Below are 17934 nucleotides of genomic sequence, written 5' to 3' on the forward strand. Positions count from 1 at the left end.
AAGCATTTTTGATGTAGCCATAAACATAGCTGGGACTGTCTGTTCAAGAACTCCTAAGCCATCAGAGCTAGGATCACCAAATTTAGTATGCAGTTCCTCTTACCCAACTTAAAGCAAGGGCTGGGTTTTGGTATGTCTGGAAAGTGTGATGGGCCAGGATGGGGCCTGTTTTTGATAACATGAGATAGGAGGGCTATAGAAAAGGGGTGTGTGATAGTGGCCAGTGGGGGTCAGCTGCAGGAGCAAAAGTGGCCAATACAGCTCTGCCATCTTACTTGCCTTGAGACTGGGTAAGGTGCACCCCCTGCCCCAAACCCAGAACTTGCCCCACCCCAAAGAGCCAGTGGCCAGGGAGTACTGCTATGGCTTGCTGGGAGGAGCTGCTGCAGGACGAGTACCACTGTCACCTCCAGTAAAGCCTGCTGTCTTGAATCTCCCACCTTCCACGTGCAGGGGGGAATAGCTCAGTGGTTTGAGCATTGGCCTCCTAAATTCAGGGTTGTGAGTTCAATCCTTGAGAGGCCCATTTAGGGATCTGGGGCAAATTGGTCAAGGATGGTACTTGGTCCTGCTGTGAGGGCAGGGGACTGGACTCGATGACCTCTTAAGGTCCCTTCCATTTCTATAAGATATACCTATCTCCACATATATTTAAACCCTCTACCCTAAGCCACCCCCCTCCTGGACCCTCACTCCAGCCTTCATCTTCAAAAAAATACAACAAATAAAGCATGTACACTTATTTAAAAAAGAAAAATTCAATTAAAAACCTGAGCCATGCCAAGTATACCTGCTAGTAATAAGAGCCCTGTGCAGATACAAAAATTGTAACCATCTCCATATGAAAAAAAAGGAGCTACGGACAAATTTTCAGAGTTCTAGATACACATTTTATATCTGCAGCCACTGGAAAAAAGGAGGTGTGGCTATAAAGCATATATCCATAGATTTGCAGGAATTAAAAAATAAAAATACATTAGAAAAATTGGCTGGAGCCAAAGGTATTTTTTAAAACATTTCTGGGAACCAGAACCTGTATAGTGGCAGCTTTTGCAATGTATTGATGAATTCAATAGTATGTGATACAAGAACTTGCCACACTTTATCAAGCTGTAAAAAATACAGCTCTTTTCTATGAAGTGATTGGACGTGCAGCTATATAAAGTGAAGATAAGGCTGTTCAAAATAGCAGTTTATTAAACTTCAATTAATATACTCAAAGATCTTACAAAGTCAAATATATAAAATTAAAGATACAGTTTTACAGTAATCACTAATCTTTTGTAAAAGCAAAGAGAGGTAGTGTTACAGGCCAGAAGTACTGTAAATAGTGGGACAGAAATTGACTATAATTACATTCCAAGAGTGAAGTGTGCAATTTGAACAGCGAGGGAAGTCATTTGAAGGTGTCCTGCTGTAGAAAAGTTTATTTGTGCAGCTTTAGATTTTAAGATTTGTAGGTAAACCCACCCAAATTTCTACTGTAAAGGACAGGACTAATAGAATTAGTAATCACTTGAATAAAACCAGATAATTTAGAGAGGAAGCAATTTTTAGGCAGTTTACTTCTGTTAGTACCTGTTTTAACTCATACAGGTAACACTTAAGCAAAGAAGGTGCAAGTGAGAGTTTATGGACAAAGTCTCAGTACCACAGAAAGGTACATATAGGATAAGATTAACTTGATCATTGAACTGGTGAAGGGCAGGAGAACTTCTAAATTATCTAAATTGGTAATAAACCCATTTCTCCCCACACTTTTCAAGTCAGCTTTTAGGCAGATTATTTTTTTATCACCATAGGTGGGAGAGAAAAGCTCAGCAGTAACTGGCTTTTTGTAAGTTAAAGGATACATAGTCTAGTTACTATGTGTAACTAAGTCCAAACCAGCCACTGTATATGCAAGTAATTTTGTATCATAAACCTGTTTTGACTTTCACATCAGACTTTTTTCTTGCCTTCTGTTTGTTGTGATAGAAGGGAGAGGTTTACAGAGTAACCTTCTGAACTAAATCCTAGAAGCATCTTGAAGTTCTAGAAATATGAAAATATACAGATTGTGGCTATTGAATTTTTGCATTTTAAAATAGTGGTCCAAATAGATGTATGTTAAATATATCCCAAGTGCAACATCAATTGAGTTAAACTCTGGAAGATGAACTTTATCACAAATGCTAGCAATTAATACTCCTTAGATTCCTTTTGCTAGCTGCATGAAAATAATTTCATTCAGGTAGTAAATTCAAGTATAAATTAAAAAACGACACTGAGGAAAAACTGACCTAGATTTTGATTGACAAAGTTTCCCATTTTATTTTTAAACAAAGATTTAAAGAGGGGGAAGAACATATTAAAATCCTGAAGTTGACTGTAGCATCATAGCCAGCCCCTGTTTTTGGTTTCCTTATGGACAGATGCATTGCATTGTGTAATAGTATATTCCAGCTGTGCCAGTTGGCAACACCCAACTGTTAACTTCTCTCTAGGGGGAAAGAAAAGTATATTATTAAGCCAGCCTGTCAGTCAATAAGTGTATATTTTGAGAACAAAAGCTGCATATTTTTATTTCGATTTTTTTTAACTGTTAGAAGTACCATGCTATTTTCAGAGCGACTACATAATCAATCTTTCTGAACAGTGTGAGTGGAGGACACCTGTCAAGTGCCATCCTTTATCTACATACCAATGTCTTAAGTAATAATATTGATGAGTTTCAAAATTAGCTAAATATTCCCAGTTGCATGCTGCAAGAACAAAAATCAATATTAGCATATTTATGGAATTGACTATCTAGGTACAAGTTATTTACATGAAATCCAGTTGCCAAATGTATGCAATTAAAACTACAGTTTTAAAAACTCTTCCACTGAAGTTTTTGAATGAAAACAATGTATAATTTCCACATGTCCACTTTTCCTTTACTTGGGAGTTTGTCTTCCAATATTTTCTAAGATAGCTCACATACTTAAGCACCAGAGGGCCATGTTAGTCTGGATCTGCAAAAGCGACGAGTCCTATAGCACCTTATAGACTAACAGATGTATTGGAGCATAAGCTTTCGTGGGCAAAGACCCAAAGCAGGTCTTTGCCCATGAAAGCTTATGCTCCAATACATCTGTTAGTCTATAAGGTGCTACAGGACTCCTTGTCGCTTCTACTTAAGCACCTAATTTTAGAATGGGGCTGTCATCAGGCAATCGCTGACTGCAGTGAAACTGCTTGTACGCATGAGGTTAGGTGCAATACCTTGCTGAATTAGATCCTACTTGCTGTTTTCCTACAATGAATATGTTCATATTACCTCATCTCAGGTAACTGGAAAGTTTATAAAAGTTGATCACTGTATGACCCTGCTGCAGTGCAATTTAGCTGCCTATCCACTAGAGCTACTGGGACTAGAAGTCACCCTGGTGCACTGATACTACAGACAATTCTGGAACCTTATTTTTGCCTTCTCCCTCACATTATAAAATGAGGAAATATTGATTCTTACTACTCACATCAGTTCTTTAAACTTGCTGGGAATCTGTTAGTACAAGCATTAAACAAGTTGTTTAGATACAGTTCCATATTGCTCAGATTACACTGTTTTTGAACAAGAATCCTGAGGATTCATTGTTCTAGTATTAACCAATAATTGCTCAAAATTTATTTTCACTTTCATTACTTTGTCCAGCTTAGCTAGATGAGAGAACAGTATTCTAGCATCTTAGCACAGTACACAAACAATACATAAAGTGAGGCAGATTGTCAACTGGTGTCAACTGTTAAATTTCCATTGATTTCAAATGAGTGGAGTCAATTTACACCAGGTGAGGACACACACACGGCCTTTCAAATGTAGGCTATGTTTACAGTGGGAAGGTTTGGCACCAAAAGTGCTGTTGACATGCAAGAGTCGCCAAAAGTGAAAATCGGTCAAACCAGACTTTCTGCTTCCCACATGTCAACATTTTGAGAGAGCAAAGCAATGTAGGTGAGCATCGCACAGTGCAGTTTTGTGGGAAGACAGAGCTGATCCCTGCACTTCTTGGGATTCCCTGATAATTCTGTAAGGTCTCTGTTTTAAGGCATGTCAAAGGAGCACACGGGATGTAAGCGACTAGTCGACTATCAGATATGCAAAAGCTTATCGGATAGTCAACACACTAGTCAACTAGTTGCTCCCCCCCTCCCCTTGCTGCCTCTATCAGAAAAAGGCAGCAAAGAGGGGAGAGAAAACGGGGTGCTGGGGAAGCCGGCTTAACAGCTGGTTCCCTCCAGCTCCATGGGAGGGGGCAGGGTGTAGCGGTGGCATTCCACCTGTGAAATGTACAGGAGCCCCAGCAAGGGCTCTTGTGCATTTCAAAGACTGAAACACCTCCCCTGCTGACCCCAGGCTAGTGCTTCTGCTTTGAAATGTACAAGAGTCCCCAGCAGAGTTTCCCAGTGGGGGCCCCATGTTCCATACAGTGTTTCAGTTTTTGAAATGCACAAAACCCCCTGCTGGGGCTCTTGCTATATTTCAAAGCAGCAGGGCCCTTATCAACTAATTGAATAGTCGATGGAAATTCCATCAACCATTCGATTAATCTAATTTTAACATTTCTAAGCAGCACAGTAGTCTCTCCAGCCCTCCCCTTGCAGCAGCAGAATAGCAGCATTCCAATTATTTGGGGTTTTTTGTTTATTCCCCAAACGGAGAAGCTCACTTAGCTATCAGATACTTCCCAGAGCTTTGAAAGGGGAAGGGCACATGCCTACAGGGCAGTAGCGATCACAAAATACTGAACACAGCCATCAGGGCAGACATTGTCAGATCCTGGCAAAAACCAGTTTTATTACGACAAATAGCAGAGACACTGGCTTTTAGTTGACAAAAGGAGGGTATGTCTACATTACAGTATTATTTCGAAATATCTTATTTCAAAATAGTTATTTTGAAATAGCTTATTTCAAAATAACGCTTCTACACACAAAATGCATTTCGAAATAGCATTTTGCTATTTTGAAATAGCACGTCCAAACTGAGAGGACTCTGAATCGCATTGAAGGCTGGCCAGAACCAGTTCCGGTAGGGCACCAGGTCAGGACTTACTGTGTGGGGCTGCTGCCTGAGGCTATCTGAGGTCTGTGCTTAAAGGGACTCCCCCAGACAGCCAGTTCTCAGGTTTCCCTGCTTGCTTGTCTACCTTGATGAGGGACAGCAAAGCATTTTGTCTCTGCGTGCTCTGGTTGCCCTCACTTGGGACACCACAGCACTCTGCGACATGGAGCCAGAGCTGCCCCATGGCACTCTGGTGCTTTTCGTGGATGTGTTGCTGTGAGCCTGGGTGCACTTTCTGCAGGCTACCTTCTGGGACGTCCATCAGGGGGCTGTCAGGATCCAGGAGGCCCTGCAGGAGAGCTTCCACCCTGAGGAGCACTAAGAGCCTCCCTGGTCTGCCCCACTGGGGGCTTGTGCCTCATTCTTCCCTCACATCCTTCCACTTACCCCTGCCTACCTCCCCCCCCCTTCCTGATGTCAAATAAAATACATGTATTTTCATTAACACAAACTCTTCATTTAACAAAACGGGGGAGGGAATGAAAAACTGATGAGACTCGGAAAAGGAGGCGGGAGAGGGGAGACGAGAGGGGGAAATCTGGGAGGAGGGAGCTGGAAGGGGGAAGCAAGGGGAAGATTGGGGAGGGGAAGTTCAGGGCTCAGGGTCTTGCCGGACCAACTTGACTGTCATGCAAACCTGCTCCTGGGTTCGCATGTGGCCTTTGGTGGCCAGGCTGGCAGCTATCCTGCCATAGATGGCCACGTTCCTCCGTCTAGTGCGGAGATCATGGACGTTGGGGGCATCTCCCCCAAACCTGAATAAGGTCCATGATCTCCATCCTGGATCAGGAAGGCGCCTGCCTTCTCCGGGCCCTGACAGGCTCCTGGAAGCTGGCAGACTGCTCCTGGGGAGCAGTGGAGGACTGAAATATTGGAAATGACTATATATCTGCTCAACTAGCCAAAGCCAGTGCTGCCTTTGGAAGACTGGCCAAACACTTATTGAATGACCAGGATGTTAAACTGTTACCTTCGTATGATGTTGATCAGGCAGTTGTCCTTAATATCTTGTTGTGTGGCTTGATATCATTGACCATGTATCAATGCCATGTTTTGAAACTCTATCAGTTCCATTTATGGTGCCTCAGGATGATTGCCCATGTGAATTGGGACAAAATTCCTAACATGGAAGGTCCTTAAGCTGTGTGATGTGCATGGAAGAGGGATGCTTATGAACAGGGCTCGCCAAGTGCCGGTGAGCCCCACTCGCCAGCCCGTGCAGTTCTGTGAGCTGCGCATGCGCAGATCACGTGGTGCCAGCTGTGCCGGCTTGTAATCTACTCGCCATGGGCGAGTAGATTACATGATTTGTCGAGCCCTGCTTATGAACAAACGTTCCTGAATTGGTCATGTTATGAGGATGGATGATGCACAGGCACTAAAAGATGGTTCACAGCCAGCTTGTTCACGGAAAGCACTCTTGGTGGTCAGTATAAGTGTTAAAATGATATCTTAAAAGGCCATCATGATCATGTGGCATATCTCCCAGTGACCTGGGATTCATAGCTCAGGACAGACTGGTCTGGTTGCAAACCACTGCACAGGCTCTCAAATACTTTGAGAGTCAATGTATCCAGATGCTACAAGAAAATCATAGGATCCGAAAAGAGTGCACAACACCACAGATAGTGGATTTCATGTGAAATCTGTAATTGGATTTGCCAACTGAGGATTGGCTTCATCGCTCACCAATGGCGTCATAGAAAATGAGATCCATTGACTGATGGCTCAGTCCATACATGCATTGTAAGAAATGCCAGCCCCATTGTAACGATCAAGGTTAGGCTGCTCGAGTTAACATTCTCACTCTAGACAGAGCCAATTAGTTTGGACAGGACCAAAGACTCATGGAAAAAGAACTGAATTTTAATATAATTTTTCTCCTTTCTTGGTATTTACACCAAGTTGTCAATTAGCCATATAACCCCCACAAAAATACCTCCTCTCAACTCTGAAAACTAACAAGATACTTCTAAATTAAACATGCAATACAATACTGTTCCATTCTCCAAATGCAGCTACCCTCACAACTACACACCAACAAATACCCCCTATACCATGCTCAGTTGCAATCCAAGAATGTTATTGTCCACAAGTACATATCCCATAACTGAAAAAGGGCAAGAAAAGCTGGAAGGGCAGGAAAAGCTGGAATTCCCTGGCGAGCTACATTTCAGGAGCCCTTCTACTGAAACAGCTTCTCTTTGGGTATATCTACACTACAGCGCTAATTCGAACTAACTTAGTTCGAATTAGTTAATTTGAACTAAGCTAACTCGAATTAGCGTAGCTAGACTTAAAAACTAGTTCGAATTAGCGTTTTGCTAATTCAAACTAGCATGTCCACACAGAGTGGACCCTGAACAGAGGTTAAGGATGGCCGGAAGCAGTGCCGGCAGGGCAACAGATGAGGAATTAGAGCGTGGAGCTGCTGTCTCAGGCTAGCCGAGGGCTGTGCTTAAAGGGACCCGACCCCCACCCCGGACAGACAGTTCTCAGGGTTCCCCGCTTGCAAAGCAGTCCTGGCTTGGAGTGCCCTGAGTGCCCACACTTGGCACATCACAGCACTCAGCCATCAGCCCGGCTGCACTTGCCGCAGGCTGCCATCCGGGGGGAGGGTGCAATCGGGGGGCTGCAGGAGAGCTTCCACCCCGAGAAGCCCGCAGAGCCAGCCCAGTCCTCCCCATCGGGGGCACGTACCCCATTCCTCCCTCACCTCCTTCCATTTACCCTTCCCTAGCCCCCCTTCCTGATGTACAAAATAAAGAAAACGTGTGGTCAAAAATAGAATCTTTCTTTATTGAACAAAACTGGGGGACACTGGGAAAAAGAGGTGGGAAAGGGGAAGAGAGAGGCTGGGAGAGGGGAGGGCAACTAAAGTGATCAGGGGTTTGGAACAGGTCCCATATGAAGAGAGGCTAAAGAGTCTGGGACTTTTCAGCTTAGAGAAGAGGAGACGGAGGGGGGATATGATAGAGGTCTATAAAAGCAAGGGTGGTGTGGAGAGGGTGCATAAAGAAAAGTTCTCCATTAGTTCCCATAATAGAAGGACTAGAGGACACCAAAGGAAAGGAATGGGTAGCAGGCTTCAAACTAGTAACAGAAAGTAGTTCTTCACAAAGCAAAGAGTCAACCTGTGGAACTCCTTGCTGCAGGAGGCTGTGAAGGCTAGAACTAGAACAGAGTTGAAAGAGAAGTTAGATCAAGTCATGGAGGTTGGGTCCATGGAGTGGTATTAGCCAGGGGGTAGAAATGGTGTCCCTGCCCAAAGTTTGTGGAAGGCTGGAGATGGATGGCACGAGACAAATGGCTTGGTCACTGTCTTTGGTCCAGCCCCTCCAGGGTACCTAGGGTTGGCCGCTGTCGGCAGACAGGCTACTGGACTAGACAGACCTTTGGTCTGACCCAGTATGGCCATTCTAAGCTCAGGGCTCAGGGTCGGGGGTCTCAGTGGACCACCCTGATTTTCATGCAAACCTGCTCCTGGGTGGCCAGGCTGGCAGCTCTCCTGCCCTAGACGGCCACTTTCCTGTGCCTAGTGCGGAGTTCAAGGACAAGGTCCACGATGTCTGCACTAGAACAGGCAGGTGCCTGCCTCTTGCGGTCCTGGCCAGGCTCCCGAGAGCTGCCAGCGTGGTCCCGGGAAGAGGCGGAGGGCTGGGGGGCATCGGGTGGCTGGCTCATGGTGTGCCAGGTGCAGGGTCTGCTGGCTGGGTGCTGGCAGGCTTGCACCTGGCACGGGCACCGTAGCCAGACCGTGCCCCTTTAAGGGCTCCGGGGCTGGGAGGGGGGCATACGAGTTTCCCTGGTGGTGCCCAGAGTGGCCACCAGGGAAAGCTGGGGAGGGCTAGCCTCCCACTAGTTCGAATTAAGGGGCTACACAGCCCTTAATTCGAACTAGTAAGTTCGAACTAGGCTTAGTCCTTGTGCAATGAGGTTTACCTAGATCGAACTAAGCGCTCCGCTAGTTCGAATTAAGTTCGAACTAGCGGAGCGCTAGTGTAGCGCCTATGAAAGTTAATTCGAACTAACGTCCGTTAGTTCGAATTAACTTTGTAGTGTAGACATACCCATGGTGATTAACTTCGCTGGGTGCTCCAGCGGGGAGGGCAGTGAAGTGGCACAATAAGCTTGCTCCAAAGGACCCCCCCCCCCCCACACACACACACATCAGTGGTGTGGCAAGCGGAAGGAGGGAGTTGTCCACGGGCGCCACGCTAGGGGGGCACTGGGCTGGGGTGGGAGCGCACAATCCCCACGCGGCAAGCCTGGCGCTGGTAGACCACTTGCTCCCTGCAGACAAGCTGCAGAGACAGGATCCAGCGGCAGGAGCAGGCACTTCAAAGGAAGGGTTACCATACGTCTGGTGCCCGGCTCTGGGGGAGGGGAGATGGAATAGAGCGGGGTCATTGGGGGTGCCTGGCTCTGGGGGAGGGGAAGGGCATTGGGTACAGCAGGGAGGTTGGGGTGCCTGGCCCTGGGGGTCCTTTTTTTTTTTAAGGGGTACTTCATAAAAAAAGGTTGAGAAACACTGGTTTAGAAGGCCATTCCTTACTGGATCTGAGATAGAGAATTGTAACCAAAATCTAGGCCAACAAGCAAACTTCCAAATGTCATCAGGAGATTGGTGGTAGTGGGACAGAGGGATCATGAATGGGATATAAAGGCAGGGAATGGAAGCAGCCAGTCATCCTGTGCAGTCATCAGCTATCAGCTGGATAAGCGGAAGTTACTCACCTTCATGCAGTAATGATGGTTCTTCGAGATGAGTCCCCGTGGGTGCTCCACTCGTGGTGTTGGGCTTGTCCCAGCGCTGTGGAACGGAGATTTGCATAGCCGTGCTCCACCGGACCGTATATGTGCAACCAGCGGCTCGCGCTGTTCATCTGTCAAGTATATTGATATGCACTAACATCTCTATTTTGGACAATCGGTCTTGAACTGTTAGTTCGTCCATGTGGGCACCCCATCGGGATGCATCGGTAGGTTTTTTTTTGATGGTTGGGGATGATGAAAGGGAACAACCCCCAGAAGATTTTGTGGTTTGGTCCACCAGTGAAGAGACCTTTGACTTGTCGTGGTAACACTACCGATTTGTGGATACAGTGTTTCGTTGGAACGTAAACAGAGACCAGCCAATGTTGGAGATAGCGAAAATGTAGCTTTGCATGTCTAGCAACAACGGTGGCAGCTGCCATGTGGCACATCAGTAAGCAGGTGCATACCAGAATTGTTGGAGAACGCGTCATGGTGTCTACTAGATCCTGAATTGTCTAGAAACATTCCGCCAGTAAGTATGCACGAGCTGCATTCACGCTGAGTTGCACTCCTATGAAGATCAGGTTTTGGGTCGGCTCCAGTGATGATTTTTGTAGATTTATTACAAGCCTGAGGGCGTTTGTGTGCCACATGTATTGCACAGTAAGCATCCTGTAAGTCAAGGACTGTGAACCAATCTCCTTTGTTCAGTGATGGTATAATTGTGGCTAGGGTCACCATTTTGAAACATTGTTTTTGGAGGTATCGGTTTAGTTTCCATAGGTCCAAGATGGGTCTCCATCCCCCATTCTTCTTGGGGGTGAGGAAATTTCGATAATAAAACCCTTTTCTCTGGAATTCCCTAGGTTCTCTTTCTATAGCTCCGATGGCGAGCAAGCGATGGACCTCTTGCTTCAACAGGTTCTCGTGAGAAGGGTCCCTGAAAGGGGACGGGATGGGTGGGATGGTTGGGGGAATAGAAATAAAGGGGATGGTGAGACCAGAAGCTATGATTTCTAACACCCACTTGTCCGAGGTGACCCTGGCCCAATGGTGGTAATATGGCCTTAGACGATGGTGAAAAAGGCATGAGGTAGGAGCTTTATTCACATCCTCGACTAACAGTCAAATCTGCTGTTTTGCAGAAGGCTGGTTAGAGGAATGGGTGGGCTGTTGTCGTTTCCACTTAGGACGCTGCAGGAATCGTTGATGTTCCAGAGTGCGAGGTTGTTGTCTGTGGAAGAAGAAATCAGACCTTCTTTAGTAAGTATAATAGCGCTTTTGCCTGTAGAGGAGGTGTATACATCCCTAGTGTGCAAAGCGTAGTTCGGGAATCCTTCCCTGAGTGCAGGACCTCATCTGTCTTGCTAGCGAAAAGTTTCTGCTTGTTGAAAGGTAAGTCCTTAACTTTATTCTGGAGTTCTTTTGGGATTGCTGCTGCTAAGAGCCATGAGGATCTTCTCATTGCGACCCCTGTAGCGGTGGCTCGTGCAGCAGTGTCCACCACATACAGAGCGATCTGCAGTGAGGCTCTACATGAAGCATATCCCTCTTGTACTATGGATTTGAGCAGTGGTCTTTTTGAGTCAGGAAGATGTTGTAAGAGGTCTGCCAATTTCGAATAATTGTAGAAGTTGTGGTTGGAGAGGAGAGTGGAATAGTTCGCGATACACAGTAGTAATGTATCTGAGGAGTAGACTTTCCTCCCAAAGATATCTAACTTTTTATTATCTTTTTCTTGGGGGGTATTTCTGTATTGCAGTACTCTTGATTTATGTTGCACTGCGTCGACCATCACCGAGTTAGGTTGGGAGTGATTAAACAAAAAATCTAATCTCTTACAAGGGACAAAATACTTTCTATCCACCCGCTTACTCTTTGGAGGAACGGATGCTGGAGTTTGCCATATTTACCCCGCGACCTCCATGATCGCCTCGTCGATGGGAAAGCGTGATCTTACCTTGGTGTTGTGGGTGTAGGTTCTTCAACAGGCGGTGTTGTTTAGTTTGAATGTCTCCTAACTGCACCACCTGACTTTCTGCGACCCACCTGAAGAGGTCCTGGAATTGTTTCAGGTCATCTGGTGGAGAAACATCACCCGGAATCACCGCTTCATCTGGTGAAGATGATGAGTGATCTGTTGGCGATGTGTCCTGCTGAGGGTCCTCTGGATCAGACAACTGTCCCTCTTCAGGCTCTGACTGTTCCATCTGGATCACCGGACTCTTTGGAGGAGGAGGCAGTGAATGTCGGTGCTGTGGTTCTGGAGGTAAGGATCGAGAGTTGGATGACAGACAGCAACATGTGTGTCTCCTGTAGGAACTGGATGTATGATCATGACAAGGAGGGTCATAATACTTCTTATGGTAACAACCATAATATCTTTCTGAGTGTGTCAGGGATGAGTGTCGAGAAGATAAGACATTGCTATGCCTTACATAGTAGTAACGCCTTGGTGACTGAACAGGCGATCATGAATGATGTAGTGAACACCGTGGCGATGGGGAGTGTGATATAGATAGTCTCCTCTCCCTGTGTCTTGTTTCCCTATAGCAAGAATAATGACCAGGAGACGATGGGCTACCTTGTAGCACCCAATTGTGCCCATGGTGTAGCTGCATTGGTAGGGAGGGGAATGACCCCGGGGAGAAAGTTGGGGAAGGAGAAACAAGCCCTGGGTGTGAGGTAGTCTTCTCAAGGGCTTTCTCTGTTGCCGCTATAATATTAACTTCACCGGTACCGGAGAGTGCGGTGCCGAGTGCTTTTGTAGTGGTGCTGGCAAGGTTGTGCTCTGTACTGTGGGTGGTGCCGCCGGTGCTATAGGCAGTGAAGCTGTTTCTACTGCTGGTGCCGACATGCTCGGTGCCGCTGATGCGGCTGCCTCCTTTGTTGTTTTCCCCCGTGCCGAAGGCACTGGTGCCAATAGCATTCTTGGTGCTGCAGATGGCGGTTTTTTCCCGTTAGTTCCTGGCATTCACCGAGATCCCAGGGCGGGTGTCCCTGATTCGCTCGGTCTGTCTTTTGAGCCTCCTCTGGTGTTAAGAGCCACTGGGAGGGATCAAGTTGGGGTTGCCCTTGACTTTTTTGAAGCAGAAGTCTCTGGGGAAGCCGCTCTGCATTTGTGTGTGTGCTGCGCAGAAGGGGCAGGCACGTCTGTAGGTTGCAATGCTTTATCAAACATAAGCATTTTTAACTGTATTTCTCAGTCTTTACAAGTTCTGGAGGTCATTTTGCAACAAAGCTGGCATCTTTGTGGTATGTGCGCTTCCCTTAGGCACCTGATACATGCCCGTGCCCGTCTGATGCTGGCCTGGCTTCACAGCAGAACGTACAATTTTTAAAGCCTGGGGAACCAGGCATTGTGTCAGAGATCTTTTGTCTCTTCTTTTCTGGCTTTTTTTTTTTTAAAGTGATTAACGAAGACGAATGAGTACTAGTTCACCCCTTAACTATATATGTATATGCGTTAAATATTTCCTTTCTTTTTTTTTTTTTTTTAAAAACAAGAACTATGAACAAAAACAAACTAAGAATAACTACTAACTTGCAATGATATCAACTATTTACAGAGTACACTGAGGAGAAACACTAAGGAGAAGATGGAGCTCTGTCCGTGACCAAGGGCGGTTGGAAGGAACTGAGCGGGGCCGGACCGCGTGCAACAAATGAAAGGCGCAATCGGCGAGAGCCGCTGCTCACGCATGCACAGTCTGGTGGAGCACGGCTATGCAAATCTCCAATCCGCAGTGCCAGGACAAGCCCAATACGATGAGTGGAGCACCCCCTGGGACCACTCGAAGAAGAACTAATGGATCTGAGTCTCAGAGGGATAGCCGGATTAGTCTGTAACTAAAAAAAACTTAAATAACAATGGTACTGTACACCTTAGGCTATGTCTACACAGCAACATTTTGAAATAACAATCTACATAGCCAGCAGTTATTTCAACCAAAACTTGAAACAAGCTATTTCAAAATAAGCTATGCAATTGACGTAGCTCAATTTGCGTACCTTATTTCGAGTTAAGCCATGCTCTGTAGATGCGCCACCCTAAGAGACTAACAAAAATATATAAATAGTATCATGAGTTTTTATGGGCACAACCCACTTCTTCAGATGACAAATATGAAGCAAGGCTCTGGATTGCTCTGATGGATGTGAGCAATCCTGCTGGCTTTTTCAGCTATAAGACAACCATTCTTGTAACTCAGCATAACCTGTTTTCTATTTAAGCTTTGGTTACTAGAAAAAAAATTGTGGTACACTTTAGGGAAGGCATATGTCACATGCACACTTAGCAGAATGGGGTCCTAATCCCTGATTATTGCCTCTAGGTGCTCCTACAGTACTGACATCACAACATATATGAGAGGCCACAAAAGGAAAAGAGGGAATCCCTCTCTTCTCTGCCAAAATGGTTAAACATGCTCAGGAACAAAATTTCAAAACAAGCATTTTAAAAGGTCTCTGCAAACAGCACTTAGAGAAAGACTAGAAATTAAGTCATTTGAGGCACATCTCCATTTGGTTTAACATCAAGAATATTCTAACAATCAAATCTCTGTAACTTGTAAATAGAAATTATTTCCACCTGTGATAGTTGTGTCACAAACAGACTCATGGTGTATTTCCTCAATTCAGCAAAGCATTTATTCATGAACTTAAGTTCCACTGACATCAATTTATAACACAGTCCTTTTGCTGAATCAAGGTCTAAGTTCATAAATGACTATCAGAGTAGAATTCTCAACGTGGCTGTTTTATCAGCTATTCTCCCCAAAATAATGTGCACATTATCTTAGGTGTGTGCACAAACACCAAGCATGGTAAACTCCTTGTTCTCACTTACGTTGCAAGGGTATTAAGCTTTTTTGGCCCTATCTATGCCCACAGGGCAAAGTCTGAAACTAGCACGTGTAGGGAAAGAGCTGTGTTTGATGCCTATGCCAAATGCAAGTACAGGCAGTCCCCGGGTTACGTACAAGATAGGGACGGAAGGTTTGTTCTTAAGTTGAATCTGTATGTAAGTCGGAACTGGTGTCCAGATTCAGCCGCTGCCGAAACTGATCAGTTTCAACAGCTGCTGAATCTGGACGCCAGTTCTGACTTACATACAGATTCAACTTAAGAACCCCAGGCATTCCCAAGTCAGCTGCTGCTGAAACTGATCAGCGGCTGATTCCAGGAAGCCCGGGCGGGGCAGGGGCTTCCTGTAGTCAGCTGCTGGTCAGTTTCAGCAGCGGCTGACTTGGGGACGCCTGGGGCAGAGCAGCTGGGGTGCTGCTGGGTTGGTCCAGTAGCGCCGCCGATCCTCGGCGCTACTGGACCAACCCAGCAGCACCCAAGCTGCTCTGCCCCAGGTGTCCTGATTCAGCCGCTGATGAAACTGACCAGCAGTGGCTGAATCAGGACGCCTGGGGCAGAGCAGCTGGGGTGCTGCCGGGTTGGTCCAGTAGCGCCCAGAGCGGCGCTACGGGACCAACTGACAGCGCCCCAGCTGCTGTACCACAGGCGTCCAGAGCAAAGCCCCGGAGTACGGGGGCAGCGGGACAGCCCAGACGCGCCGTGGCTGTCCTGCTGCCCTCGGGCTCCGCGGCTTTGCTCTGCTTTGCTCAGCGTCTCCCTTAAACAGTTAAGTTGGAAGCAAATAACACGTCAGCTCCCTCAATAAATCCTAACTACTATTTTATATAGTAAGGGAATAGTGGAGATTTTTTTAAGATAAAATAACCAAGTACCATAAAGAAAAAGTATAGTACTACAACTATTTCAAGAAATCCTGTAAATTTAATCAATAACTGACTTACCTATATGCTTTCTGTGAAACACACTCATAGAGTTCCTCAGCAGTAAATTTTATGCTGGTATTTATCTAAAATGAAAGAGAGCACTCGTTGGGATCACATACTAATTAATTAAAATCATGTTGCTGTCATAACATACATTGGACCTAACATTCACGCACTTAACTGGAAAGATCTCAAGTTTAGGTAAGGGGGAAAAATTGAAGTCAAGCTATACAGCATGGATTAGGAACTCCCTATTCAGAGTGATTCTTTTGTTCTATTTAGAGGTAACAGTGTAAAGATCATCTTGGTTTTATTTTATAGTATAGCAGCTTCCAGAAAACTCTAGTACAGAAAGAATCATCCCATCATTCCATAACAAAAGATTAATGGAATTCTGATCTCTGAAATCCATAAAAAATATACTAAGCATATACAGTGGACACAAAAATAATGCATACATACAATAAAATGCCTATATTCCACATACAGAATACATAATTATTTGAATGCCCATGCTGTTATAGAGCCATTATTCCTTTATTTCAAGTTAAAATGCCTGATACATTAACAGCACAATACTTTATAGGTTGAATAGGACAGGAGAGACATGAGTGCTTTGTAACAGGATTATTAAGGATGTTGAAATGTCTCCTAGATGCAGATTTTTTTTTAAATAAAATAAAAACCAATATAAACACAGTTCTGAAATTCAGGTTTATGCAGATATTCCAAACACTGGTATGCCACATATTTGTTTTTCTCCGAGTTCTTACAGACAGGGCAGCAGCCTTAAGAGCTTACAAATGTGCCTATAACATCACCCTGGAGAGCTAGCAGTAAAACTGCTAACATACACTGATTCCTCTTTAGTTGCCAATTGGGTACTGTTATGACAAGTTTAGTCTTTAAAAATAAATAATTTTAGCTTGAATGTTGACTCTGTTAGAATGGACACCACAAGCAACAGTAAAATAATCAGGGATTCCAATGCTAGAATTGAATAGGGTTGCCAGACACTTAAAAAAAAATACTGAACATGGCGGGAAAAAAAATTGGTGGAGAAAAAAAACAACGGGACCAAAGTTGTTGAGCAACTGTTGTTGTTTTTTAACCAGGCCGCAAATACCAGACTGTCTGGGCCAATACCGGACGCCTGGCAACCCTAGAATTGAATATCATGCATAGAGTTAAGTTTTTCAAAGTAACTAAGCAATTTCATTACAAATCTTATATAAATGACTATTCTATGTGAAAAAATATTTCTACGTTTTGATCTTTCCATATGTGATGTATCCAACTTCAAAATAAGGAGCTAAAAGTTATCTAAAACAATCTAGAAGTTAGGAACCTAGCCAAAAAGAGTCTAGGAAGGACTGGATCAAAGAAAATAGATAACTATCATTCCAGTGATGGGGAAAATGAGCACACGTGTTGAGCCTCAAAGTCACACAGTCCATCTATCGAAGAGTCAGGAATAGAGCTCCCAACTTTGCATCTCCGCGTTAGTCATATCCTTTGCTATTTATAAAGGCATGTTTCGCTGGATTGTCATTTTGTTTCTAAAATATTTTAATCCTTGCATACAATATATATGTAGAGCTATACACTAAGATGACACAGTTTGATTTCTTAGTGTGTTGGGTTAATACTGTTTTTAGAAGTACTGTTTTGTATGTGAACTAGTGCCATCACTCATGGAAATGGCTAACACCACGGGCACTCACAGTCAACAAATTTTTACTGAAGACCTATAAATACAACTGGTGATCTCAGATTACCTTAATTTTTCTACCTTTAAAGCCTCAAGGCCCACATGACTACACAACAGGTTTAGTATCATTTTTGTAAATTATTAGACTGGTGACCATTAACTTCCTAGTAATGAGTTCATAATAAGTAAGTGTCCTAAACTTCAAGGCTTCAGCTTGAACAGAGTACCTGAATGACTGGAGTTCCATTAGAAAGTCTGATTATCCTTGGTAGAAACAAGTACATATTTATTTCCCTTTGGACATTAATGACCAATAATAGCCAAAAATAGCCAAATTTCAGAATTCTAGCTCTATTGGAACATGGATGTACCAGTTAGGGTCCTCAGTACATTTACCTGGAGTATGAAATGTGTCTTTATTATACATTTCTATTAAAGATTTTCAAAAAGAAATTTCATACCTCATTACTCATTAGGAAGTTATAGAGCGTCCAGATGTCTTGAAAACTACTGTTTGGAGCCAAAACTCTTAAAAAAAAAAAAAAAAAAAGTTTAAATGATGTTTTCTAGAAAAGCAAAAATACCCCAGA

The 17934-nt window shown here is 44.5% G+C and overlaps 1 protein-coding gene across 6 annotated transcripts in view; it reads right to left on the bottom strand.

Moving 5' to 3' along the window:
• Positions 1-1174: 1174 nt before the first annotated feature.
• Positions 1175-17934, bottom strand: part of SWT1 (SWT1 RNA endoribonuclease homolog) — a 99211-nt gene continuing 82451 nt past the window's right edge. For 4 of the 6 annotated variants that reach the window (XM_075936759.1, XM_075936756.1, XM_075936760.1 and 1 more), the window contains 3 exons: positions 17806-17872; positions 15652-15716; positions 1175-2482 (listed from right to left, as the gene is read on the bottom strand). In XM_075936759.1, coding sequence (XP_075792874.1) covers positions 2377-2482; positions 15652-15716; positions 17806-17872 — 238 coding nt within the window. In that variant the 3' untranslated portion in view covers positions 1175-2376. Of the gene's footprint in view, positions 2483-13855; positions 13903-15651; positions 15717-17805; positions 17873-17934 lie in introns of those variants that run through there. The other 2 variants (XM_075936758.1, XM_075936761.1) reach the window with 2 other exon arrangements.

This window comes from Pelodiscus sinensis, chromosome 9 (genome assembly GCF_049634645.1).
Source record: "Pelodiscus sinensis isolate JC-2024 chromosome 9, ASM4963464v1, whole genome shotgun sequence".
Classification (NCBI taxonomy): Eukaryota; Metazoa; Chordata; order Testudines; family Trionychidae; genus Pelodiscus; species Pelodiscus sinensis.